The sequence below is a fragment of the Melospiza georgiana genome, chromosome 4, assembly GCF_028018845.1.
Source record: "Melospiza georgiana isolate bMelGeo1 chromosome 4, bMelGeo1.pri, whole genome shotgun sequence".
Taxonomy (NCBI): Eukaryota; Metazoa; Chordata; class Aves; order Passeriformes; family Passerellidae; genus Melospiza; species Melospiza georgiana.
The window spans coordinates 31,727,961-31,754,658 of record NC_080433.1 but is presented as its reverse complement, the minus strand read 5'-3'; the positions used below and the strand labels follow the sequence as shown (position 1 = coordinate 31,754,658).

At 47.0% G+C, this 26,698-nt stretch overlaps 1 protein-coding gene across 3 annotated transcripts in view; it reads right to left on the bottom strand.

The window, feature by feature from the left end:
* Positions 1-1,432: 1,432 nt before the first annotated feature.
* CACNA1I (calcium voltage-gated channel subunit alpha1 I) overlaps positions 1,433-26,698 on the bottom strand; it is an 85,294-nt gene continuing 60,028 nt past the window's right edge. The window contains exons 18-35 of one of the 3 annotated variants that reach the window (XM_058023735.1): positions 25,976-26,044; positions 24,919-25,103; positions 24,454-24,580; positions 23,230-23,355; positions 22,703-22,792; positions 22,096-22,288; positions 20,838-20,989; positions 19,006-19,115; positions 18,267-18,400; positions 17,479-17,549; positions 14,538-14,616; positions 13,860-13,981; positions 12,785-13,123; positions 12,032-12,178; positions 7,742-7,858; positions 7,202-7,370; positions 6,169-6,272; positions 1,433-4,413 (exon numbers count right to left, since the gene is read on the bottom strand). In XM_058023735.1, the coding sequence (XP_057879718.1) occupies positions 3,709-4,413; positions 6,169-6,272; positions 7,202-7,370; positions 7,742-7,858; positions 12,032-12,178; positions 12,785-13,123; positions 13,860-13,981; positions 14,538-14,616; positions 17,479-17,549; positions 18,267-18,400; positions 19,006-19,115; positions 20,838-20,989; positions 22,096-22,288; positions 22,703-22,792; positions 23,230-23,355; positions 24,454-24,580; positions 24,919-25,103; positions 25,976-26,044 (3,039 nt within the window). In that variant the 3' untranslated portion in view covers positions 1,433-3,708. Of the gene's footprint in view, positions 4,414-6,168; positions 6,366-7,201; positions 7,371-7,741; positions 7,859-12,031; positions 12,179-12,784; positions 13,124-13,859; positions 13,982-14,537; positions 14,617-17,478; positions 17,550-18,266; positions 18,401-19,005; positions 19,116-20,837; positions 20,990-22,095; positions 22,289-22,702; positions 22,793-23,229; positions 23,356-24,453; positions 24,581-24,918; positions 25,104-25,975; positions 26,045-26,698 lie in introns of all 3 variants that reach the window. The other 2 variants (XM_058023734.1, XM_058023736.1) reach the window with 2 other exon arrangements.

Sequence of the window (26,698 nt, the reverse complement as noted above, 5' to 3'; positions counted from 1 at the left end):
AGTCACCAGAGGCCAACCAGGCCACAATGCCTGTGTGTGATGACCTTTGGAAGCATTTTAAATGTGAGAGCCATTTTGGTGGGAAAAATACAAAATTCCTTGAAATGCTTCAAGGTTTTCTGCTTTATGTTTCTTCTATTTCAAAAATTATTTTCCTGCTCAATAATGTTTTCAGTTCCTCCCCTCCCACCAAGTCCTGCTCAGCTCATAAGAATTTCACAGAGGGCTGGTGGTGTGCAGTCCTTTACGCAGGCCTCACAAAAACCTCCAAAACAAAACAAAAACACCCCCTAAACTCCAAATGAACAAAAGAGAGCAATATCAGGCTAATGACAGCAGAGAGCACCCTGGCAGGAATTGCCTGTAGTACAGTCCCTTGTGGGAAGTGGGGAGTATTAGAGGCTGAATAGATGCTGGGCAAATCCTAAGGTGCCCTCAGGTGTTGTCTGGGAGGTGGGTGGGTGTGACAGAGGTTTTGTGTGCAGGCAGGCAGGCAAAGCTGGGAAAGGCAGCTCTCGCCAGGAGAAGCTGCACAACCTGAAGCACTGCAGAAATCCCCAGGAAAAAACCACAAAGTTCTTGCTGGGGCTTAGTGTTCTGCCTCCTCTTTGGGAAGGATAGATGTTTTCTGCTTCTTTGAAACAGTAAGTAAATAATTAAAAGAAAGAGACAAAATATTCTTTAAGGATAATCTAGCCTTCTGTTTCCATGGCAACCTCCTTCCTAAACCAGAAGCCTTTTTCTCCAGTCATAGAGGGGAAGGTGAAAGCCCTTTTGCAAGGAGGTGGGGGAGGTGGCATGACCCTGCTGGGACGTGAAGAGGAGACATCCTGCAGAGCAGAAGGATTGCCATAAACCTCAAACCACAGGAGAAACAAAGATGTCAATTCCAGGGACAACCAGGAATAAGCCTAGAGGTATCCATCCAAGGGGCTGCAGTCACCCCATGAGGTCACCACCACCATCTTTATACCCTTCTCCCCTCCCAGCTATCCCAAGTGCAGGCCATGTTTCTCTCATGATCAAATATTGGGGTAATTTCTAGCACTCCACCAATCTCTAATGTCTCTCCCATTGCTCAGTTGAGACATTTCACAGCCCATACAACTGCCAGGACAGCTTGGAGTCCCACTTCTGTGTTCTCTTATGACAAACTTCCAAGGAGCATTCTGTGCATTGAAGTGTCTGGGGTTTGGATGGGTTTCAACTCTTTGGGTTTTCTGGTAAACCCTACCTCTGGCTTCAAAGCAGCTCTGGGTTTGGGTGGAAGCCTTGTGCAACCCAAGTTCATGGTTCAGCCATTTAGGGACTGACTTCCTTCCCTGAGGATGTGAAGCCATGTGTCGTGTCCCTCCTCTGCCCACGGGACAGCGAGCAGGGGCAACTCACTCAAAGAACCACCAGTGCAAAAAAAGCATTTAAAGACCCTTATTATTGCTTTAATAAATCTGTATTTGCATCTTTCTGCAAGGACAAGGACCCAGGCTCTCCTGTCCCCTACTCACAGGTCTGACCTCCCTGCAGTCAGCATGCACACTCACAACAGAGCAAATGAATTAAGTCCCCACAGTAATCATCCTTTTCCTGGCTGCTGGTCCCAAGTGATGTGCTCGCTTTTTACAACCCTGGTTTGTAAGATGCAGCAGCTGCTTTAAAGTCAGACAGGTCACAATAAAATCAGAATATCTTTTGTGCTGCCCTCTTCACAATGCTTCATATGCCAGCTGGGAGACCTCTGGGAGGGCTGCAGAGGCCCTCTTGGTCTGATGGAAAAAAATGGGACAGGGAGCCCTGCTCCTTCTCCTCAGTACTCTCTAAACATTTGTCTCCATTAGGCTGCTATCATCTCCCTGCTGCCCTTCCCAGTCTGTCTTCTCTGACACACCTGAGTGGAATATCCCTGGGGTGGGACATGACATCCAAAATCCTTTGTTCCCCTTGGGTGGTTGGTTTTCCTACCCACTTGCAAATCTGGGAAGGGCACAAAGCCTTAGAGTTGCTTCAGGAGGAGATCCAGGCTGGCCCTGCCAGAAAGGAGACTTGTGCAGTTGTACCACTGGAAAAGCAAGGAGGGCTGCAGCCTCTGGAAGCCTTGTTGCAACCACGCTGGGAGAGGATGATGCTGAACAGCATCCTGGATTCTGAGGCAGGTCATGGTTTGAGGGGTCGCTCTGCCCTCACTCTCCACAATCCTCCCCACTCCCACTGCCCTGCCAGGCAGAGACAAGGAGAGCTGCAGCTCTCTGGTGAGCCAGTTGGCCTGGGCACAGCACACATCAGCATCCTCACAATGGCATGCACACACAAACACACACACACTCTCCAATCAATATTTGCTGCTCTCCATGCCCATGGCTGGCACTGATTAGGACTCTGGTCCCAGCTACACTGATGCAAACCAGGAAATGCCGGAGGATGATGCTAGGGAGGAGACAACCACTACTGAGCTGAGGATGTCCTTGCAGGGTCTTCCCACTGGAACTTGGAACAGGGTTAGCCCTCAGTCAAGGGACTGACTGTGTTTTGTGTTGTTGAAGCCCCCTTTGCTTTTATGTCTTTTCTAATATTCTAGGTTTTGTATTCTTTTAATATATATAGCTATAGATACAAAAATAACAGACAGGTTTCTCTAGGGATAATTTTTGCACCTTTGGGCTTCTAAAATAAAATATCACAATTACTGCAAATAAAAGGGGGAAAAGTTCAATTTCCTCTCCCCTTTTTACGTCCCCCTTCCCTTCCAGCCTACTTCTCCCACTCTAAATATCCCCATGAGCCTTGTAATTTTTTTCCCCTTGTAATTTTCCTTCTTTGGAAAATGAAAAAACCAAATCCACAAAACAACAACAAAAATAAGCCATGTAGCCTCCATCCCTCCTTCTATGAGCATGCCCGCTGTGTTCACACATTCCCTTCAAAGCAAGGCTTTTCACCTCAAAACGTTTCCCTGTGGTCCATGGCTATTTGCTTTTCTCTGTTGCTGGGGCCAGATTTTCACCTGCTGTAAATCAGCATGAATTCACCTCAAGCCAGAACTCTGCTGCTTTACACCAACAGCATGTTTTGCCAATTTACGCTCATCCTGAAGATCTGGCCCACAATTTTTAACCTTGGAAATGGAAGCATGGACAATAAAGAAGTTCCCAGAAACACACCAGGAAGCCCCAGATGCTCTTCTCTTGGCGCTTACCCTGCTTCCCTTCACCCCACCCTCACGGTTTGGTGTAGCAGCTCCCTCAGGCCCCCCATTCTCTTGTTCCTCCTTAGCACTTTCTGAAAATCATAATCTCTCAGTAAAAAAAATAAATAAATCGATCTCTCTATATATGTATATGTATATAACTGAACAGCTGCCACATAGCAGTCACCTGGCTGGAGGGTCCTGTCCCTGCCAGCCCCATGGCCTTTTCTTGTCACTATAGTCTCTGGGCTCATGGCCCAGGTCTTGCCCTCAGGCAGGACTGTTCCCGTATTGCTTGCACTCTCCCACACCTCTGAGGTACGGTACCAGAATATTTATTTTATATATATATATATATCTCTCTCTATATATATATATATTTACGTATATATATATATATTTATAATTTTTTGTTTGCCTGTTTTCTTTTTCTTGCAAATCCTTTGGAATTGCTGCCAAGGAGAAGCTAGTGAAACATGCTCCCCGTGCCAGCGGCCGAATGCTCCCTCCCTGCACCTCAGGGACCCTCATCTGTTCCTCTTGCTGACTCCGTCCCCCAGCTCCAGCTCGGAAGGGAGCGGGGAGCTGCGGCCCCCTGTCCCCAGTCTGCCGGGGCCACCCGGCTCCGTTCCTTCCCTGGCCGAGGGGGTGTCCTTGCAGAAGTCCGTCACCCAGGAGGGCATCGAGAGGAAGCCCCGAGGGTCGACGGTGTAGAAGGGCTTGGCGTGGTGGGCGGCGGGGCGGCGGGGCGAGGGGCTGGCCTGCAGGCTGCTGGTGCTGCTGCACTTCTTCACCAGCCTCAGCGCCGGCGGCGGCGGCGAGAAGAGCGAGGTCAGCGAGAGGCTGCTGAGCGTCTCCGAGGGCTCGCTGTTGTTGCCCCCGCCGCGCAGGCTGCTGCCCGCCCCCTCCTCGTCCGAAGGGTCCATGGAGTCGTGGTGGGTGCAGCCGGGGCTGGTGCTGCCGCCGCTGCTGTGGCTGCGCTGGTGGCGGCACAGGCTCCGCAGGTTGAAGAGCCCGCGGCCCCGCAGGCTCCGGCGGCGGGAGGCGGGGGACAGGGCCGCTGCCAGGGGTCTTTGGGTGCCCGGCGCCGGCACGGGGCACAGGGCCACCGGCAGGGCCAGCGCGCAGTGCGGAGAGTCGCTGAGGTTGAGGCTGGTGTCCTCCAGCGTGGTCTGCAGGCTGCCGGCCGAGCTGCTGCTCCGGCTGTCCAGCGACGTGTCGCTCTCGGGGGGCTGGGGAGCGGAGCACGAAAACACAGTGCTCAGGAAGGAGATGGGAAAGCGACTTTGCCTTCTTGGTTTTGGGGGTACTTAGGGGTGTGAAAATAAGCCACCATTAAAAAAAGGGGGAAAACTCCATTCCTCTCTTCTTTTCGTGGGAAGGGAGCCATAAACCAACCAGTGCTTCAAAGCACTAGCCGTGCAGCCTGCCATGGGATTTCCTTCTGGGCAAGGAAGAGGAAAGGATTCAGAATGAATCTACCCTCCCACAAGAAGTGCTCCACCAAAGGGAAGGGGTGCTGTGTCTGAGCCCTGCAGCGCCCACCACTGTGCCCTCCCTGAGCACTGATGGTCCAGGAGGCACCAGAGCAAAGGTTCCCTGTGGGTCCTCACTCATGGCTTGCCTATAAACCTGCCACACACATGGGGACACATCTATCAGCTGCACAGGAATCAAGGAGCTTCTGTGCAGACCTCCTCTCATTTAAAAAAATCAACAGTATCTGGGGAGAGAAAAGAGGCCCCATGGGTCTTTTGACCAGCACTAGCAGGAGCTACCCTTGCATTTAGGGTACAAAGGTGCAGTCCCCTTCCAGCAGGAAGAGGAAACAGCCTTAATTTCCTTGTATCAGGGCTCGTCTAGTTAAGCTGCATTTTAGTTGTTTCTAGGAAATTGGTTTGCACTTTGTGATCATCACTGGAACACTGCACTGGGATTGATGCATGTAGGACTGGAAGCAGTCTCCTGAAGCAGTCTCCATAGATATTCAACACAGTCTGTGTCAAATAATCAGAAGTTTACTAATTTCTCCTTTACAACAGTTCAGTACTTTTGTCCCAGTGGTGTGCCAGCTCCAGGGCTCTACCTCTTTTGTGTCAATTTTAGCAGAGGTTTCAACACTGCAACAACTCAATCTCAGACCAAGGCTAAATTTATCCTTGGTGAATTTATACACATTTGTATTGTGCCAACAGTATCTGTCATATATAGATTTTATTTTTTCAGTTTGTCTGGAACAGAGTGCCCCTGTTCATGGAATATCTTCCAAGAACAATAACAGGGATTTCTACTGGGCTTTAATCTCTGCATCTTCTGCACTTCAGAGACACCTGACATCCCCCCAGTGCTTTTATTCTTCTCTTTTGTTAGTGAGAAATAGCTGCCTTTTCAGAAAGAGATGGCACCTTTCTGGGACGTGAGAGTTAAGTGGGCAGTGCAAAACAGTGAGCTTAGGGACAGGGACACTGTGTGTGGATGGGCACTCAGGGATGTGGAGGATGCAGGTGGGAAGAAGCCTGTTCCAAGAGAGAAGGAGCATGATTTGGAGTCACAGTGTTAAGGGGACCTGAGGAGGCTGTGCAGCTGTCACCTCCCTGGCCCACACCATGGCTGCTGTGCACACAGGTGTCTGCAGCACACCCAGTGCCAGGGAGCCAGGGGGGAGCTACAGAGTGATGTGATTTCATCTTCATGTGGGGCCCACTGCAGCTGTCAAACTATTTGTTGATCCAAAGCAGAAGAACAAATGACTTCATGGGGTGAGAGCTATCCAAGACCACTTTGTTGTACTACCCTCTCTCCTCCCCTACCCTTCTGCATTCTGCAGTCCACTGTGCTCCTCCTACAGACCCAGGTTATCCAGGCTACCCAGCCCAAGAGCACAGCTGCCTCTCTCCTTCCTCTGCCCTCCTCCTTCTTCAGCCCCCTCTGTTTGGGTGGGATGTGAAAATTGAGTTTTCCTAGCAGACAGGAGCAGGCTTCCTCACCTGATGGAGAAGTGAGCAGTTCACACCTGGAGATCTCAGTGATGCCCACGAGCCTTGCAGAGAGATCTTAGGAAGGTTGTGTGGACATGAGACTTCCTCAGGCCCTGTTTGGGTGGCAGAGATGGCTGGGTGGAAAAATTCTGTTGGCACAGGTAACAGAGGGGAAGATGCACCTGGAGAGAAGGGGCTGGGAGGGACTGACAGCATCAAAAGAAAAGGGAGGAGAACAGAAATAGAAGGAAAAAAAAAAGTTGAAGAGTCCTCTGATTTTATTTTGTGCCTTTGCTGCTATTACACTGAACAAAGTCTCAGGTCCAGTGAACAAAGGATATTCAGGAATATGCACTCCTGGCCAAGAAGCCTCAGTCTGGTCTTCAGACTAAGGATCCCACTTTTTGCACAAAAACCTGCACCAGATCAGGAAGACCTAACACAGCTCAGGCCAGCTCTGCTGTTGCTCTCACAGAGGAATGCTGAGCTATATTGCCTTGATTCAAGTATGTATTGCTGGCAGAGGACATTCATCCCAGATCCTGCAAGGCAAGGGATGAAGGGAGATAAATTAAATGGTGGTTTGGGAAAGCTGGGGACCACAGGGCACCAGGGCATGCTCAAGAGTAGAACTGGAGCACTTCCACCAAGGGCAGACGTGTGTTATGTGTTCCCTGAACCTTTACTTGGTCTCAGTGGGCAGCAGAGTTTTTCTGTGCTGAGTGAGCACAGTTCATCCAGCTGGCATCAGGAGAATCTGTCCCCACTCTCTTCTGACTGTGCACTGCTGCAAATGGAAATCAGCACTTTCACAGTATTGCACAGAGTCACGTCTGAGGGAAGATATAAAAACTAACAACAAAAATGAAGGAACTGCTCCTCCCCCCATTCCTGAAGCAAATTAGCAAGCTGAAAGCTAATTCTTGGTTAGTGTAACCCCAAGTCACATTATCTCTCCCCCTGGCAGAGGGAAAGCAGGAGAGAAACAGAGCTGAGCCAACCCACAGTTTCAGCAGACCTGGAGAATGAGAGCCTTGCTCACCTTTGCTAATTTCATGCTTTAGCCAAGACTGAACTGAGTCGAAAGGTGTATTCTCCATTTCACACAGGTAACTCTCCGGGTTTGTAGAGCCATCCTCACTGGATGCTGGAAGCAGGCATTCCCCCAGATTGTCTGCCCCAGTGGAGTCAGGGTTGTCCTGGCCATCCTGCTGGAAAAAATAAGCGAGGACAAAGTGAAATTTAATGGAAGATGATCAAGCAGGCTTTTCAAAGCCTCAAGAAGAAGATTCTGATAATAACTTCAACCTAGCTAAGAGATGCTCAATTTTCCAGCCCAAATTGCCTTTTGACTAATTCAGAGGAAGTTACTAACAGTAGTGAAGAGAACTTTCAAATACATGTATTCTTTTGTTCTCCTCAAATCCTACTCCACAGTATGTCTCTATAGAGAAGCTCTTGAAAAATGACCATAATTATATTGCTCAGCAGGGGACACCTGGATGAATACAGAACACCTGAAATGAGCAGGGGCATAAATACAGCACAGGGTGTAGGATGCCCATGGCTGACTGAGGCTAACCTTGATCTCCTTAGGATTCAGCTGAGCAGTGTTTTGATTGTCTGACTCATCTCCTAGAAGGATGGAAGAGGACTTGTCTGAGTTGAGGGATAATGCTTCCATTTCAGCCAGCTGGACCTGCAGGAAGGGAAAGGAGCTGTTACAGGTCATGCCTGGAATCCACATTTCAAGCAGTCACACTGTTGATGGTGGATAAGTGAGAGCCTGTAGACCCAAAATCAATTTTAGGTTATATTCCTTGGATATATCAGGAGCTGCCTAACCCAGAACTGGGCTGGGCAGGAGAATTCACTTTTAAAGAAAGGTTGAATATATGATCTGCAAGCAGGCTGCTATTAGTCCATGCTCCTCTAGTGCCAGAATTGGAGGAACGAGTCCTGTGTCTGTCAGAGCGGTACAGCTGGCCCAAGGCCCTGCAAATAAAGCCAGGCAGGCAGAGGGGTCCCTCAGGCTGGTGACAGGGCAGCTGGCTCTGCTGAGGGATAAGGAGTGGACCCTTCTTTCTGAAGGCACCACAGACAGCCCTGCTTAAACATGAAGGTGCTTTCATTCCAATGAAAGTCATGCCTTTTGCAATCCATGCCAGTATCATGCTTTACATATTCTCTTACCTTCATTACTGAAACCCTGTTCCTCTCCAGCTTTCCTGCATCTTCCCTTTCCCCTCTCCTCTAACCTACCCAAGATCTTACCTAACACCGTCTTCCATTCTGTTCTCCATCTCTGAACTCAGCCCCCTCCCACACACCCACACTTGAGCTCTCTTGCTTTCTGAAAGCAAGTCTGACCATTGCATTTCTCTCATTCTTGTGCTTCAGCTCTGCTCCAGTCCCATGCCTGACCTTGCTTCATCTTTTGGCCTGTTTCATACCACATATGCCCCTCTCCCATCCTTTTTCCTCCAAGCTTTTAAATCCCCTCTGCTTGACAACTCTTTCTCACACTGCCTGAAAAGCATCTTTTTCTACCAGCCTAAGCAGTTAATCTGTCCCTCCTGTGCTTGGATTTCCATCACTGGTCTCTGGAGTGCCAGAAGTTTGCACCACCAGCAGCTAAGTCTTGAGAGCTGTATTCTGGGTTGTCTCAGTCAGAACAGCTTCTGGCCATGTGTTTGTGTTTGCAAGAGGCAGCTACAGCTCTTGCACCATGACAGCAGGTGAAACATTTGGAGAGATGACTTTCGAGCTGGAAGTTTAGTGGCTTCTGCCAGTGCCAGAGACCGGAAGAGGTCTCCATCTGAGGGATAATGCACTTTAAACAAACAGAATGAAAACTTGAAGCTGGGTTTAAATAAAGTGCACAAATGACATCCTTATTTGAGGTGTTATTCTGACACAGGAACATGGTGCTGTTCAACCATGGAGAGAGCCCAAAACCAACAACTGCTCCTCAGAGCGCGAACGCACAGAGAGCCCACAATGAACTTATGCCAGGGATGCTACACGGGCACCAGTCAGCAACAACTCCTGCAGAGAAGCACAGTCTTCATTCATGCCACTTAATGTGTGTACTCATCTATTACTCTCCCAAGTGCCTGCTACACCAAAGCAGCCTTACAGCTGTGCTTGTAGAGACGCGAGCATGACATGTGGTAGCATCTGTGACTACCTTTGCCATCCATAAAGAAGGATTTCAACAAAAGCCAGAACAGTCTTTTTGTCACTGAACCACTTGCTTGAAAATTCTGACCACCCTGAGATCTACATAAAACCCACAGTCAACAATGTCATAACCTAAATAAACTGCAGGTGTGAAAACATATTTCACTGGTGCTCACTGACAAACTCCTACTGTGGCTAAACACACTTCAGACATCCGTGTAGAGAAGTCTGTCAACCATCCCAAGAGTGAAAGAATAGAAATGGCAAGAGAAGAGTTTAGCACCATGAAAAAAGGAGGTTCTGATCTTTTTGCTTCCCTTACAGCAGAATATTTTTAAATCTGCTGACTAAAGATGAGGAACAAAAAGAAAATTTTAATTGTAGTGAGGAAGAAAGGGCTGTTGAATAGATCCCAATCCATGAAACCTGCCAGGAGCATCAGCCTGAGATACTGAACAATGCACACACATCCCTTAGAAAACAACTACTTGCAGATATATCTTTAGGAACAGACCCACGATCACAACAATCCTTAATTGTACAAATAATTGGTTTGAAAATTAAGTATCAGGAGCATAATTGGGAAAACCACTGAGCACTTCTGCTCAATGACACAAAAAGCTTAGCACATATTAACATTAAATGTTGTGTCCATCTGCTGTGCTCATCATCTTGGTGAATTGAACTACCAATGAAATTGGAGGGGACATTTCTACCTAATATGTGGTTTTTATCAGAAGGGTGGTTTAAGGCTGATTGGGTGGACAGTAAGCATATTGGTTTTTTCTAACATACACACACTTAAGAGCGCTGGATAAATAGTTTTGCCTATATAAATTGCTGTCAGTTGCTTCTGGGACTGTACAATTCAGTCTGTGTACAACGCTCATTTGGGTATGTTGATGTACCAGAGTACAGTATAGTTTAATGACTCTGTGCATTGGTGATGTTAGATATGATTCCATGTAGTGATTTACCATTTAAATTTCCCCAGTTTCTTTTTTCTACTTTGAAATATGACGAGAACATCATGGTCAGTCCTGGCTTAAAATCCTAAGGTATTATTTTGACTCATATAATCCAAAATAAAGCATTTGTATTTAATTACTAAACCCGTTCTTGCATAGGTAAGTTCTTTTCAATTCCACATTTTAGATGTATTGAAATATCATTTTTGAAAGTAATTTATGGCTCTATAACACCTATTAGAAAGTATGATCTAAGAATAATTTTTCAGTTGTGATAATTACATCAAATTCTTTGCTCTGGCTGTGGGCTGCATTTGAAGATTTTGCTAATCTAGCTTCTTTGCTGGAAAGGTAAGAAAATGGGTTGTTGTCTTCACTCCTAGGCAGGATACTGAAGACTATCTGTGAGGTTTGCAAATGTAACAAACTAGCTGCAAATGACTTGACTTGGGGGCAATCATTCTGGACTGCCTTAGACCTCATTTGCTGAGAAAGCTGAGCACCAATTGCTGAACATAAAGACTTAAGCAAAGCAGTGAAAATTGCGTTTAATTGAAAACTAGTTATTTGGTTGCATTAATGCAGAATTCATTTGCAAAGTGTCTCAATAAGGATAAACTACAGCAATGTTTGCATTTTGATAGTTTCAAAAGGAAGCAATGGGGAAAAGCAGACAGCTGAGAAACTGAAAAAATATCAGAGCATCAGAACTAGGCATCAGAGAGCAAAAAAAATATTGCTTTCTTCAAACATGCATAGAATGACCTGCCAATAAGAGTTCCTTCCCCAAGTTTCCCTTGTTTCTTTATAAGCTATAACAAAATATCCAGTCAGTTATGGGCAAAGAGAGGGTGAAGTTTGCCACTGATGTACCAATTTCAGAAGATCCACACTACTGCTACAAGACTGACCACACAAAATCAGAGCACCTACATACAATAAAATTATTTCAGAACCAAATTAGTTCTGCTACTCACCTAACCCTTCCCAGACTATTTTGCTCCTCCTATTTTTTCACAACCTGAAAAGACTAATTACTTGGGAAGGAGTTTTCCAGAGCCTCTACCAACTTTAGCAGCTCAAGTCTAAGCCATTTGGTCCTGCTCTTAGCCAACAACCCATTTGTCAGCTAACAAACTTTCTCAGTGGGCTCACTTTTATTTAGTTTTTGCTCAAACTAATTAACTGGTTTTCAACACAAACCAATCCTTGCTCAAAAACTCTATTCAACAAAGCATTTAAACATGTGCTTAACTGATTGGCCTCAATAGGGAATAAGCAAGCCCGTGCTTAAAATGAGGACAAAACACAAGCTTAAATCTCCCACTGAATTGCTCCTGAGTGGTCTCATTGGGGTGAGGTCCTTAGAGTCCTCTATCCAATGTGAGCCTGAACCTAGACTTTTCTTGCAGAATGGAACACAACAAGAGCTGCCAAGGGATGCCTTCACAGTCATTTCTCTACAGGTGATTCAGTCCCTCCTGACACGAGTCCTGTCACATCTCACTTTTCCACCACCTCAAACATCCACGTGTGGCTGAGGAGGGCAGGCCTGTACTAGAGGCAGTACCAGCACTTCACAACAGATAACAAACACAGGTCCACAAGCTCTACTGTCTACACAATCTACAGCGAGGAGCACACATGGGACGACCTGCGGGCCCGTGGGTGTGCAGGTCTGGGGGGAAGAGTCCCCTCACACATCCTCGTACGCAGGTTACCTCTTGCTTGTCATGGTTACACTTCTCGCACATGGCCGGCGAGGAGTAATGATGGAAGACGGAGCCCGATAGGTTATCGATGATCATTAACTCCCCGTCGAAGGAGTCCTTAATAATTAAAGAGACACTGTCCAGCCATAAGTTCTCCTAGGGGACAAGAAAGGGGGGAGGATGGGAGAGATCATTTTAAGAATGTCGAGTTTTTTGCTTTCAAGTTTCATGTGAATTGGGGGTTGGGTTCTCCACCCTGACTCATCTGGAGCAGCATCTTGTTCTGCAGGTACTTGCACATGGTCACTGGGGGAAACATTTGCTCCACAACGTGTGTAAAGGTGCCAGAGTTCAATGAAAAAAAATAATAGTAAGGAGGGACAGTCTTCACTCACTTTCAGTGCTCACGTCTCCCTTTCAGCTCTGCTGGAGTCACTCACTCTTGATCTGCCATTTCTCCTGCACTCTTCTCCTGAGTTCCCCTCTCAAATTTGCTCCTGTCACACCTTTAGCTGATCTGCTCCATCCCTCCTCTGCTGGCCCTCAAGTTCCTACACCATGATGACAATGAACAGGACACACTGCTGTCATAGCCTTGTCCCTACATGATCCTATCAACTCAGAAGTCTACTGCTGAAAGCAAACCTTTCACCCTGAGGTGGAAGACTCTGCTACTGCTAAGCCCTGAATCATCTGAGCTGCCCAGCTAATGCCCACAGCTCCTTGCTGCAGTCTGGTTAGTAAGTTCAAAGGTGTACTCACCTGGGCTGGAGAGTAACATCTCATGCACAGATGTCCTTCGGGTTCTGTTCTACCACCTCCTCCTCCTGTTCCTGCTCCTTTTCCCTGTCCTGAATTTGGAGAGCCTGACTTGTGGGAGCACAGCCCGTGAGTAATTTCCATCTCAAGCTCAGCATCCATCTCTGCATCCTCCTGGGCCTCCTTGTTGCTGTCGTCGAGATGTTTCATGAGCACAGCTACCACCACGTTGATGAGAACAAACTGGGCTGTGAGCACAAAGCTGACAAAGTACAGTGGGGAGATGAACTGCAGGTTGCTGAGACAGCTCCGGTCATCGTGGCTGCAGTCACGCAAGGTATCCTTGAGGGGAAGTTGGGATTGAGAAGGAACCATGGAAGGAAGGAAAGACTAAAGTAAGAACAGAAACTTGGCTGTTCTCTCTGTCAAAAAACACTGATGCTAATGGAAAGAACAAGGCAGACACTTCTCTCACCCCATGTCTTTTGGCATAATTCCCCAAAAAATCTAGGATACTCTCTGTTCATATACTGTTTGCTTCAGAGAAAACCATCCAAAGGCATATGAAGCAAACTTTCAGACCATGACATGTTGCTGCTACCGTAGCCAGACATATGTAAACAAGACCAAAAATGAGCAGGCTGGTACTGCCTTCTCCCATCTATTCTCAAAAGCACCATTTGTGATGAAAGAACTTTCCTTTCTCCATGTCCTCTGAAGGAAGTATTTATTTTGTGTTTTCCTGGTAGCTCTGCAGATGAGTGCCATTGTCCAACACACATGTCCTGTGCAGTCGTGACTACACTGGATATTCCCTCAGCCTAAATTATTTTCTTGTTCCTCCCAAGGAAAATTGGCACTTTTCTCAATCAGATGTCTCCAGGATTAGACGAGCCCAAGGCATGAGTTACCATAGTGGGGAGAGAGACTCTGGACCAAGCAGGGACCTTATCTAGCAACCCAGCTTCTGTGTTCTGTTCCCCTTCCCTTTGCTAGCCCAACCTCTGCTGAACAGACCACACATCAGAATTTCTCTTTCCCCACAAATTTGAGATCCTTGCCTCCAAGTCCCAGTTACCTTCATGATCCCATTCCAATTGTCACCCGTGGACACCTGGAAAAGTGTGAGGAAGGCCATCCCAAAGTTCTCGAAGGTGGCATGGCGGCTCATGCCCTCACAGGGGTTCTCATCGTTGCACACTGAAAAACAAGGGGAGTGCAGGGCACAACACTCAGGAGAGGACACACTACCAGCCCTGAGACCAACAACATGGACTCACAATCTGAAGAGCTCAGGTAGTGAATGGTGTCAGCACCCTGCCCAACAGTTGGCTGTTAGCCATCAGTATGGAATTATCCCTGATGACCGAGCTCCAGGATATCAGGCAGTGTAACTGCTGCTCAGGGGGATCCTCCCAGCATGTCATTGTCCTGCCTTTCTTCTTGATCAATATTCCATGGCAAGAGATGTAAATAAGATTTTACAAACTTTTTCTTGTAATCTTGAATGCAATGTTAGGGACAGAGTGCAGGAAAAGCAAATGTTTAAGAATGTAAGAGAAAACGGAGGCTGCTCTTATTTTGTTAGCCTGTTAGGATAACAATTTAGAGGGAAATTCCTCTTACATCAATTATGCATAAGGGAGAATGAAGTGCATCAAATAACTCAGTCCCTTAATTGAAGAGTTCTGATTTTGAGAAACCCCAACCAACATGTCTGTGGCTCACACTGAAGCATGGTCTGCTTGAGACTTACCCAATTTTCCAAAGAGCTCCACTCCTAGAGCAGCGTAGATGAAAAAGAGGAGCATGAAAAGGAGTCCAAGGTTTCCCACCTAAAAGCAAAGGCACCATCAGCCTATCCCAAAGTCTATTTCATCTGTACAGAAAGTGTTTCTGCATTTCCAGGTCTGAAGGAAGTGAAATCATATTGTATACAAATGCAACCAAACAATTGCTCAACAGTTGAGAAATGTTCAGTGATGGATCCAGTTGCCATCAGGGCTGGGGGAGGAGCAGGAAGGTGGGAAGAGAAGGCATGGAAAAATTAAGGACTTAATGGGTTTTTTGAAACACCAAACAGTTTCTGGTCTGAATGCATGTGGTCACTGGGCCTACGTTAGGAGCATCACTTCAGGAATCTAATTTAGTCATTGCAACTGCTGTGCCATCCAAATTCAGGAGAGAAATAAATGATTCAGCCCACCCACTCCCCTGGACTGCCACATCCTGGCTCCCTATATACTCACTGTAAGGAATTATTTCTGATGACTAAATTAGACACCATAGTAAATGCTGTGAAAGCACACTGCTGGGTCTCTGTCTACAGGGCGTTAAGAAAAGGAAGTTAATAAAACTTAGCTAAGGACTACATTTCCAAAGGGCTCTTTAAAATTAAAGCTCTATTCACTATTAAGAATTGCTGCAGTGTAACAAAGACAGGAAGGGAATTGAAACAGGACAACTTGAGATGCCTTGTATGCCATTAGCAAGCCAAAATCCCTGATTTGAGTCTGTGCTCTAGGAACAAAAAGAGAAAGGTCAGGAAGAGGAGAAAGTGCAAGGGAAAGGACAGCTTATTTTAAACTACTTCTTTTGGCAAAGCCAATAAATCTTAGAGAATAATATTACAGATAATTCAATTGTCCCCCGAAGACCCGGTGTATAAAATATGGAGACTAGATTCATTCTTTTAACGCTGAAACTGGTGGATTTTAGACCTTGAAGTTCAGATTTTTACGCAACTATAAGTATGGAGGGATTTTTTTATCCCTGCTACACAACTTTATTAATCAAAGCCAACCTGTTATAGGAAGCAGCAAAAGCCAGTCAATAGGAAGTCATAGGCTTTGATACTGGAGGGATTAAGTACTGCTTGTTATTATCTTCCAGGGAATACCTAGAGACCAAACTTTCAGATATTTGCTTGCTTTGAGGCAGGTATTACTGACCTCCAAAAAACCTGGCTTACAAACTTGGTTAGCAAAGGAGCATCAGGCAAATGGGAAAAATCAAAAATGAAAAAGTGTGGAACAATATACTTGTGGTTTTTGGCTAGGACCAGAAACAGAGACTCACAGGTCCCAGCTGTGTTCTTTGCCATCTTGAGCAAAACACTTTACTGTATGATGACTCTGTTTTTCTGTCTACATGACAGGGATATGAATATTTCTTCCTCTCTTATTTATTATCTGTATTTTGGGGGTAGAAGTTGAATCTCATCATTTAAGTGCAAATATATTGCAGTGTCCTCTTACCAACAGTTTCTGGATACTATTTCTTAATATCTGTGTGCATTTATCTGGGTTTCAGAATAAACATGCCACAGACATGCAGACACTGGATCTGAAAACCTGCTCTGTCCCAGATCCTTTCCTGAGAAAAATCATCTGTTGTGGCTCCTGGAATGGAAAAGAGCAAGGTGCAAAGAAGCTGCACTGAGCCAGTCTGTGGTAGCAGAGCTAATAAAAAACTAATAAAAATTTACATTCCAGATCTGCCTACACTAAGACCATCCTTTATCTCCCCTTCCTTCTATTGTCCAGTGTATCTCAGCCCACAACTATCCTGAATGATGTTGTATATACTACAAATGAATTATTAATATTGTTGTTATTACTATTATTATAATGAATCACAAATAAATATTGCTTAATAAAAAGCATGGAAGACCAGACAGAGCTCAGGATCCATAAAAGATCACAGAGTTTCCTTTTCACTTTTGTGCCATCATATTCCACTAATTCAGATTGACATTTATTGTCACCCACACCAGAAGTAAATTCCCTGGGTAACTACTCATGCTGTTTTCAGATTGATTCCCAGCTCATCATCACTCACCAGCACTGGCACATTAGCTGATAAATCAACTGACAAATGCCTGTGCATTTTGATATCACGCAGCAGAGCTGCCTTCTCAGGGCCTGCCAAGGGACCGGTCTGATGTATGATCGGCAGAGCCACTTGGTACCATTACTCCTTGCTTAACAATTCTCCCCCAACTACCCAAAAGGAAGGGGACCAGACTCCCTGACTGCTCATCCATCACGGAGGATGCTCACAGTGGGCTCGAAGCCTGTGTAAAGCACGGTGTCAGCATCTCGTTTGGGAGCAGCTGCCACTCACAGCTCATGAGATCCTTCTGTCTCGATGTCTTGCAGCAGACACTTAACTGCCGGCTGTGTGAGCCACAACACAGCGTGTCACTGCTTCTCATGCATGAGCTGCTCAGAAACACAAAGGGATCCAGGAGGAGGAAAGAAGAAAAAATAGGAAGGGGGAAGCACTGGCTAGAAAAGGAGTGCAAATGAAAAAGGAGGGAAAAGGTGACACATTCGGGGACGGGTGAGAGCTGCAGTGATGGAAAGATGTCCTTTCATCCTGAAATGGCTTCCAATCATTCTTTCCTTCTTATGGAGAGGGGAGAAAGGAGCCAAGGACTAGTGCAAACAGTTAGACACTAGCTAGGCATGATGGGAAGAAACCTACCCTTATCCAGGGGTCAAGCCTTATTTTTTCACATGCTGGAGAAGAGAGATGTGAAGTGAGCTGTAACCCCAGGAAAGACACAAGAACTTGGACATGACCTGCAGGCAGTTGCCTACACACCACTGTAGACACCACCTCTGAGACCCCACAAGAATCAACCCTTTGGAAAAAGGGACAGAAGAGGAGAGTCTTTTTGGAAAATGTTTTACCTGTGGCAGGGCCTGAACAACTGTATCCAGCAGCGCTCGCATTCCTGTGGCCATCTTCAGTAGCTTCAGGACTGCCACAACAAGCACAAGAGAAGTGTCAGTCAGACTGAGCTCAGAGGCATCCTTTGTGTGACTTACTAATAACAGTAGCACAAGACAGATGTCCTGTATCTCGTTCCCCTAGAAAAACTGGATTTTCCCCTCATTTCTCTTCTTGCTTTTGATGGTACAACCCCAGTTGTTCCTTCTCTTCAAGGTGACATCCTTTTTACTAAATATTTTCTTTCTGCCACCCATGTCTGTTGGGTTGCTTCTGCTTCACCCAGACACTCCAGCCACATGCTTCTTCCCAGGAATGTGTGTCCTAATTGTCCTTCTGCTTTGATTTTTCCTTCCATCACTTTCTCTCCCTTCAGCCATTGCTGTTATGCCATCTTGTCACACCTTGGCCACCCCCTTACCTCACAAATTTCAACCTGCTCAGTGGCCTCTGCTCCCCACACCACTACTATAGTTGCCCCAGAAATGAGTAACAGAGAAAGTTCAGCTCTCACATGATCTGCCCACCCTCCCAGTGTTTCATCTCCCAGGGAACCAGAAAGCCTGAGCTTCTGGGCTATCCTAGATCCTAGAATCCCTGCTGGGATGTGATGAAGGACACCCCAGACGCTCCTCAAGGGCTGGGGACAGGGCAAGCTCACAATTTTACAGCCACTGCTCAATGAGTCGTGGCACCAAGCTGCACTCGATGGCCACATGCGCTCTGCTCTGGCCAGCATCTCTCTCACCCCGGGCGATTCGCAGCACCCTCATGATCCGGATGATAGTGGGGTTAATTGGGAGAGCAGCGTTGATTTCAATCTCTTCCAATGTGATGCCCATGACAGACAGCAGCACAATGGCCAGATCGAGCTGGTTCCACCTTTAGGAGAAAAAGTGAACAGAATAAACGAAGATAGAGTTTTTCCATTTTCCTGAAAAAGAAAGGTACTTGTCTCCACTTCATCCTAAACATTTCCTTACGCATGAGTTCAAGGCCCACTCTGAGTCAGCCTATATGGGCTTTTCCAGAGAAACAGAGATTCACTTTGCACACACCCTGAGCAGCCAGAGGCAAGCCAGGCTGATTTTAAAGCATGGAGCTGTGTTACTATGGCGCTACGCTTTGACTAATGGGCTCAGCTTTTTACGGCCTTACTACCTTGAATCAACTTTGCTATATATGTTCTGCGTTTGCATGCTCACAGTTTGCCTCAAGGGCAGGAAAAAAAATGTCTCGCTCTAACCTCATCTCCTTTGCTTTCTAGCCTAACCAGCAGACTGCAACCAAGAGGCAATTTTTGGACAACTCTTGCTATTGCCTAGGCATTGCACCTTGTGGAGGATGAGGTGAGGTCCATGCGGTGCAGAACTGGGAGGCAGTCAGAGCACTCTGCCACCATTTCATGGTCTAAATAGGGCACCATCCCCAAACTTCTACCCCAAACCCAGCTGTCCCACAGCCACAGCTGACAACCCTCTGCTCACCTGTCTTTGAAGAATCGTCGCAGACCAAATGCCACCAGCTTGAGGACTGCCTCAAACACGAACACAGTGGTGAACAGGTAGTTGCAGTATTTGAGGGCGGTCTCCAGGGACTGCCACAGAAAGACAAGGAAAAGAATTGAGGCAAAAGCAACATCAAACACATAACCCCCCTGTGTGGGGGACTCTCCTAAATGTCACGAACTCATCCTGGGTGCAGAAGCTGCCCCAGATATTTGTGGTGGGGTGGGGAAGTGGCCCCACGCTTCCTACCTACTTGAATGTGGAGGTCGCCTACTAAGGGCAACCACCACCCAGCTCCTCTGCTCATCAGAGATGGGACCAGTTCAGAGGATCAATTACTGCTCCTTTCTTCTGTACTGTTCAGCATAATCAGGAGGAAGAGGCTATTGCAAGAGAATCCACAAAATGCCATCAGGCTTTTCTTCTGCCAGTAGCCTGTGCCACCTGAATGACACATTGTTAATGGCACTGGCATAGCTATCAACCAGGAGTGAAGCACAGAGGCTACTCTGGGTGGGGATTCAGGTCATCTCTGCTGTGCCTCGGTCTGGTGCCAGCACATCACACCTCTGAGCTGTTTGATTTCTGGTTCTTTTACATGCTGCCCCTTCATGACCACCAAGAACCAGTGTGAGCAGTGGGCAGCTTTTGGTGGCATTTTGTACTGGAAGGGTTTGAAGAGCTTTGAGAAGATTGTTTAACAGAGCCTGACAGCAGGCTGGCTTGGGTAGAGCTGTGTTCCAGGGTAAGGAGCTGAAGAGTAAGGAAGACTAGTGACTTGTTGAGGAGCAAAGATCTGATGTGAGGACACCAACAGATAAAGGTTTAGAGTTCCTGAAATATAAAAATGGGCACCATCTAGGGAAAGATGAGAGCTGGGCAGTTGGGCGAGGTGGGCAGGAAACAGGAGAAGCCTGGCAATAGATTTTAATGAGGAGAGATGCAACCCCTGATCAAAACCTGAGTTACCTCAGACATTCTGTTCAGACACCAGAGCTGTCACCTAAACCAAGGGTCTTCTGAAGAGAAAACTGAAATGTTGCTGGGCAGATGTCATGATGAATGCTCTATCTACATATGGAGGTAGAAGGCTCCTTTGATATGTGCAGTACACATTTTTCCCGCCAAAAGAATCTGCAGCTTTGCCAGCAACACTGAGAGGTACATGGTCTGTACTCAAGCAAAGTGAAAAAACGTATTTGGCCTCCAAGGTGCTGTATTTGGAACCACACCCTGCAGCTCAGAGAGGCTCTGCTCAGCACTTTGGCCCTGCAGTTTTTCTTATGAAGAAAAGGTGGCTTGGTAAAGATGGACCATCCCATGACATGCAACCAGCCCCTCTGTTTCTCTCAGCTGAGGCCATATAGCAGGGGAATTGGGCTGACATTTGGAAATCTGATGCAAAGCCTGAAGTTCCCAGGACACTGCTGCTTCCACCACTCCTATTAGGAACAAGGGAAAAATAAAAAGCAGAGCAGGCAGCTAAATTTGGGTGACCCACATATCCACTTACTAATATAAAGCACAGAGACTTAATTGTACCATGCTTTCTAGGGGCTTGACTTTTGCTCAGACACTTTCTCTCTATGGATTTTAATGGATAACAAGTGTCTGAGTAGGAACTACCTTTCTGGATACACATGAAAATCTTCACACAAATTTGCCTACTACAAAACTAATTCCTACAAAACTTTAACAGTAGTTTTTAGAGACACCCAAGTGTCCTATTTATGCTGGTGGGCAGCGGTCACCAGACAGCTGTACCAAAATGAGTGTCTGGAGGCAGGACTTATCTCCATGATCTCACTCACCACAGGTTGGTTGTAGTGCTCCAAGGACATAGTGACCACGTTGAGGCAGATGATGAAAGTGATGAAGATGTCCAGGTAGTGGCTGGTGCAGACCGAATGGATAAGGAGGCGTATGTGGCAGTAGGTAGCATAGTACGGCAAACGCTGCGCCTCTTCAGTGGAAAGAGGGATGTGGGCAGAGTTAGGAAGAAATCAGAAGAAAGAGAGAAATAGGTAAGAAACACTGAGGAGGGAGAAGGTGTAAGCTTGGTGATAGGCATTGAAAGAAATTGGAATGTAGTTAGGAGAGAGAAAAACCAGAAAAAATAGCTAAAGGACATCGGGAAGAGGGGAAAAAATTAAAACCAACAACAACAAACAAAAAGCCCAAAAAAAGTCACCAAAAGAAGAAATGGGGAAAAATATATAGGAAAAAAGACAAAGAACAGAATACTAGGAAAAAAATCTGTTAGACTGTGTTCGTGGGAATGGTGCTAAATCAGCATTTCATGTCTTGACAAATTAAGATCACTCTTGGTAAAAGGGAGCAGATGGTTCAAGGAGAGGCCCTGGGGTGTTATAGGAGAGAAGGGGAAAACTGGAGCAGAGGAAAGGAAAGCATGCCCATAGGCTGTGAATGGAAGTCTGGGTAGTAGGGATGATTTCCAGGAGCAAGTATGCTTCAGCAATTTTTATCTAAAGGTAACACAAAACAAGACAGAAGTACTAGGAATAGGTTTCCTTCACCACAGAGGGTTTTAGATCCCAAGGAGTGACACTGCCACACTGGGGTCACTGGGACACAAAACACAGGGGTCTTCCTCTTTTTTTCCCCCTCTTATTAAGATTTGGGTTTAAACACAAAGAATGGTCTGTCCAGGTTCTTCTTCAACCACCAGCTGAGCTGCAGGAAGCCCAGGTGGGACTCTACCCCAAGCACAGGAAGCGCATCAATGTGTGCATGCCCCATGCCAACAGTGCTTGTCAGCATGTGCACGGGGTGTTTTTGGCATGTAATCTCGGGAGGAGCAGGGTGCTAAAACCCTTCCTCAGTGCCTTCCCTGGAGTCCTAGCACACCTCCTCAGCCACCCCTCTTCCCCAGACCACCCCAGTGAGGTGTGTGGTGACACAGCAGTGGTGCGGGGAGGAAGGCTGAGAGCATGGCCACGAGCGATGGATTTTGGAGACCAGCTCATTGGGAAAGAAAAATAAGAGGAAAAGGTTTTTCTCAGAAAACCTTGGCCTACGAACCAACCAAACACTTAGGCTGTGCCTTACTCCTTCGCTTCTTCTCCAAGCGTCGCAGGCGCTTCTCCTCCCGCCGGCGCGCCTCCTCAGCCTCCTGGTGCTGCCGGCACTTGTGGAAATTCTCCACCACCACCCCCACGAACATGTTGAGCACAAAGAAGCTGACGATGAGGAGAAAGGAGATGAAGTAGAGTAGCATCCAGGGGTTGTTGTTGATCACTGGCTGGAGTGGGAGGAGAACAGAGGCAGACATTTTCTTAGCAGTAGAAGAATAGGGATGCAGTGGGTGGCAGCCCAACAGATCCTGCTTTACAAGGTATTGAAATAACCATGAGTGGGCCAGGAGGGAGCCAGCATGCCCAGAAAGACACATGCCATTATTATTTCTTCATTACAAATAGATAAAGGCCCACTGACCCTACCACAGACACCCCACAGCATAGCCACAGCTACACCTTCCTGCATGGACTAGACAAGGCCATGGACCTGACCCCTTGCAAACAGGTGAGCAGAGAATTCAGAAGAGGTCTGGAAGGGACTCTTGGTTTGAGGGAGGTACTGAATCAGGATGTTAAAGGATGCTTCTGCCTTACAGGAAGGAAAGTGAAAAGGTCCTTTCACAAGAAAGTCCATGTACCTGCTGGTCAACAGCCACAGCATCGAGTCCATTATACATAATATTGACCCAACCGTCCTTGGAAGCCAGAACAAAGAGGGACATCAGAGCCTGCAACATATAAAGCAAAACTGATGTGGAGCAGGTGCATCTGGCAGGCAGAAAAAAATTGTGAGTTTATTCTCCAACACACACAGCACTGCAATACTCTTCCTGTGTCTCTGCACACATCAAAATCTGCTCTTTCCCTGACGGAGGACAGGGACAGGGTGCAGCCAGACCCACCAGAGGAGAGAGTTTGTGAAGAACATCAGCTTCATGGCAGGAGAAAAGAGAAAATCAAGCTCTCTGCTGCCACCACTTTTCTTTCCCACTCATCTTGTAAGTATCATTTTGATACCAACCAACTAGTGACACAGCTTCTGCATGGGCATGCATGCTAAATAACTGCCCCTTCTGGCTTTCCAGGCACTGCATCTGTTCCCTGGGGAGGAGACAAACCCTGTGTTGGGTTCCCATCAGAGGGGGGGAGCTGTGGGCAAACTCACCTGTCCCAGGTTGTCGAAGTTGTACTTGTGGTGCACCCACTTGTAGTTGGCTGCCACGCAGTCAGACCGGTTGGTGATGTTCCTGATGTCGACTCCCAGGCAGTGGTAGAACTTGCCCTTGAAAAGCTGCAGGAGGGGAGTGACCCCATCAGCCCCTTTTCCCACAGGGTTCCCCATGCTCCCTGGGATCTACAGAAGCTGCCAAGATGCTGCATGGCCTGCAAGACTGCAAGCCACATAGAGCTTGACATGGTGTCCCTGTCCCATGACAGGGACACCACCAACACAATGTGCAGTGCAGGCTCAACCATTGCAAAGGAGGCAAGACCACCCCTGTAAGTTCACACTTGGCTTTTCAGCCTTCTCCATTGCTCCAGGGCAGCAGTGAGTGTAAGCCCACCATCTGACAGCCCTTAAGGCAGCCTTTCTGGGTACAAAGGGAAAAAGTAAAGTATCTTCTAATCAGTCCCTTAGAGTAATCTTCCCTCCCTGCTTCCCAGTTACTGAAAGTGCTGATGGGAAAAGAAGATCTCATCTGAGGGTAAAGAACCAGAAAAAACATCCTCTTCTTCTCATATATATTTTTTCACAAAGCTGCACTGCACTTCTGTGACTCTTCTGCCCAGGGCTCTTTTCCCCATATGGAAGGTACTGGATTGTGCATTTGTACAGATGCATCAGAGCAAACTAAGTATAGCGCATTCCCTGAGATGGAAGTAACGCCCACACCCTTGCTCCTCTGCAATGCAACAGCCAAAAATAAGGAGGATTAAATTAAAAAATTAAAGAAGTTTGTGGGTGGATTTAGGGCTCAGAGTGAGGGGGAGAAGGAGAGCTGACTGGTGGCAGGGTTCATGTGAGCAGGCACTGAGCTGCTTGCCCTTGTGGGGAGACACGGGTGGGTCCAGGGAGCCCTGTGCTGTGCCAGCCCTGGGCTCACGCTATGACACTGACCCAAACCCTGACGCAGCTGCTGCCAGGTGTGAGCACTAACTCCTGTCTCTCATGTCCAGCAATGCCTGCACTTGCTGAGCACCTGTCTGTGCTTGCCAAGGGCTGTGTCATTATGGAGATGACTTGTGGAAGAAGGTAAACACAGAAAATTCACTGGCTTAGCTGTCTCTCCTGCTCTGCTTGGCTCCCTGTGTCTGTTATAGGACCGGGGGGTACAGATGCCCGTGGGGTGGGGGCTCAAGGGCTGTTTGATGGACAGTAACAACCTACCTGCACACCCAAGATGCCAAAGATGATGAAGAAAGCACAGCAGATGAGGACAATGTTTCCTATGGGCTTGAGGGAAGAAATGAGGGTCTCCACCACCAGCTTCAGACCAGGGGCTCGGCTGATGACTCTGGAAAGGAAGGAAGGGGAAGGATGACAGAGGGACAGGGCAGGGAAATTTGACCTAAGCTAAGCATTTTCAGCAGCAGCAGACTCCTGTCTCCATGGGCAGTGACCCCTCAGTGGAGATCCCTCCCCCATGATTAAAAGTCCTTTTCTCTCCCATGGATTTGTTCTTTGATAAGGTACCTCCAGCATCAGACCCATATGGCTAAGGGGGACCTCCTTGTGGCCTATTGCTTATTAAAGACCCCACTTTGGCTGGGACAGCTGGGTCTGACCCTGGGACCCCTCCTGAGGGTAACCAGTGGAAGGAGGGGGCCAAGCAGGGCTTGGTGGGGTTCTGACCGGAGGGGACGGAGGGTGCGCAGCAGCCGGAGCACTCGCAGCACGCCCAGGATTTTGGCACCACCAGCAGAGGCCACTGAGACCACAATGTCAATGAGAGACACGAAAACCAAGAAGCCATCCAAGATGTTCCAACTGCTGCGGAGATAAGCCTGGTCCCCAAAATACAAGCCTAGGGAGACCACCTGGAAGAGAGGGGAGAGAAGAGGGGGTGAAATGGCTCCTATGCTACCGGATAGAGGGCAACTGTGGAGAGAATGAGAGGAAGGGGAATAGTTATCAACTCCTTATGACACTGAAGTGTCATCTCATAATCTTTTCCTTTAACCTGGATGTCTGTGAAGGAAAACACCTTTTTTCTGCCTCCCTGAGTAACACAACACTGTAGGAGATACACAGGAAATCTTTCCCTGCCACACCAGAGGCTTGGGGAAATTCTCCCGGTTCAGAGATCACCTGGGAGGTAAAGTCAGGCACCAAATCCATACTTTGGCTCTTAAAGGGGTAATTTTTTTGTAAGCAGTTCTCAAAAACAGTGGGTGCTACAGAAATTGGTGGTCATGGGGAGATATTAACATCCTCCAAATCACGGTCAAAATTCAGATATGAATTTTAGGGGCTTAACTTCCAGCACACAGTTTTAGGACTTTTCCCCAAATATGAGAAGGGAATAACAAGGTTTTCTGATTGTTGCAAAGTATTTTGACATCTATTGAATCATTATCTCAACTTTGAGCATGTCATTAATATTGTTGTAACGTCCCCCATTCTTGCTCCAGGAGAAAGCGAACGGACATTTGACATCATTACAAAATCCATACTTGAGTGCCAGCTATCCTTCATGAATACTAAGATCCAACTGGATCTAATGCCTGCAATAAACATCTCCTCTGTTCCTAACAAGACAGGACTGAACTCCAGGCAGTATCTGCCTTTATAAAGGTAGAGGGAAGGACTGGCACACCAAAAAGATGAACACATTTTAAAAGGGTGCTGAGCAAACACGAACAGTGTTTGACACTGGAAAAAGGCTCTGAGCTGTTCTCCAGTAACTTACCTTCAGTGTCATCTCAGCTACAAATATTGCTGTGAAAATGTAGTTGGACACAGTGAGAAAGATTCTTTCCTAGAAAAAAAAAATAAACAAAAAGAAACAAAACAGAGAAAGACCTTAAATGTATTTTTACTACTTCTTGTTACTCTGTCAGTCCCCTCTGATGATCTTGAGATTTCTGCATTCCTGTGAAGGGTCTGAAAGTTGATGAAATAAGGGAGATGTTCTTGGCAGAGGTCAGTGATAGGCAGCTTTCAGCTCATATACCTTGGCTGGGACAGGATCCTATGCAGCTCTGCCAGACCATAGTGGATGGGATTTTTTTGCATCCTGCAGATCTGGTTTCAAGGCAGCCTCTGCCCTTTTCTGTCAGTGCTGCTCAGGCCTAACCTGCTGCACTGACCTGGCACTGCTTCCCAAAGAGCTGCTGAGCACAGACCACTGATTGTGTCCAAGTGCAGCAAAGTCTGGGAGTCAGCTAAGGCAGACAAGCAGAAAAAGTAATTTCACTTGCCAGCTTGAGCCACCTCCAAGATAGCTCAAGAGCAGCATACGTGAATGATGATGTGCCATTCCTACAGCATGGAAGTTACTTCTCAGTTCCACTCCTTGTCCCTTTTGCCATTCATCCCTTATATGCAGGCTCCTGGAGGAGACACTTACTTTCCAAGACAGAAGGAACTAGGCTTTCTGTGTTATAAAGTGGGTTTCCCCATTATAAGAGCC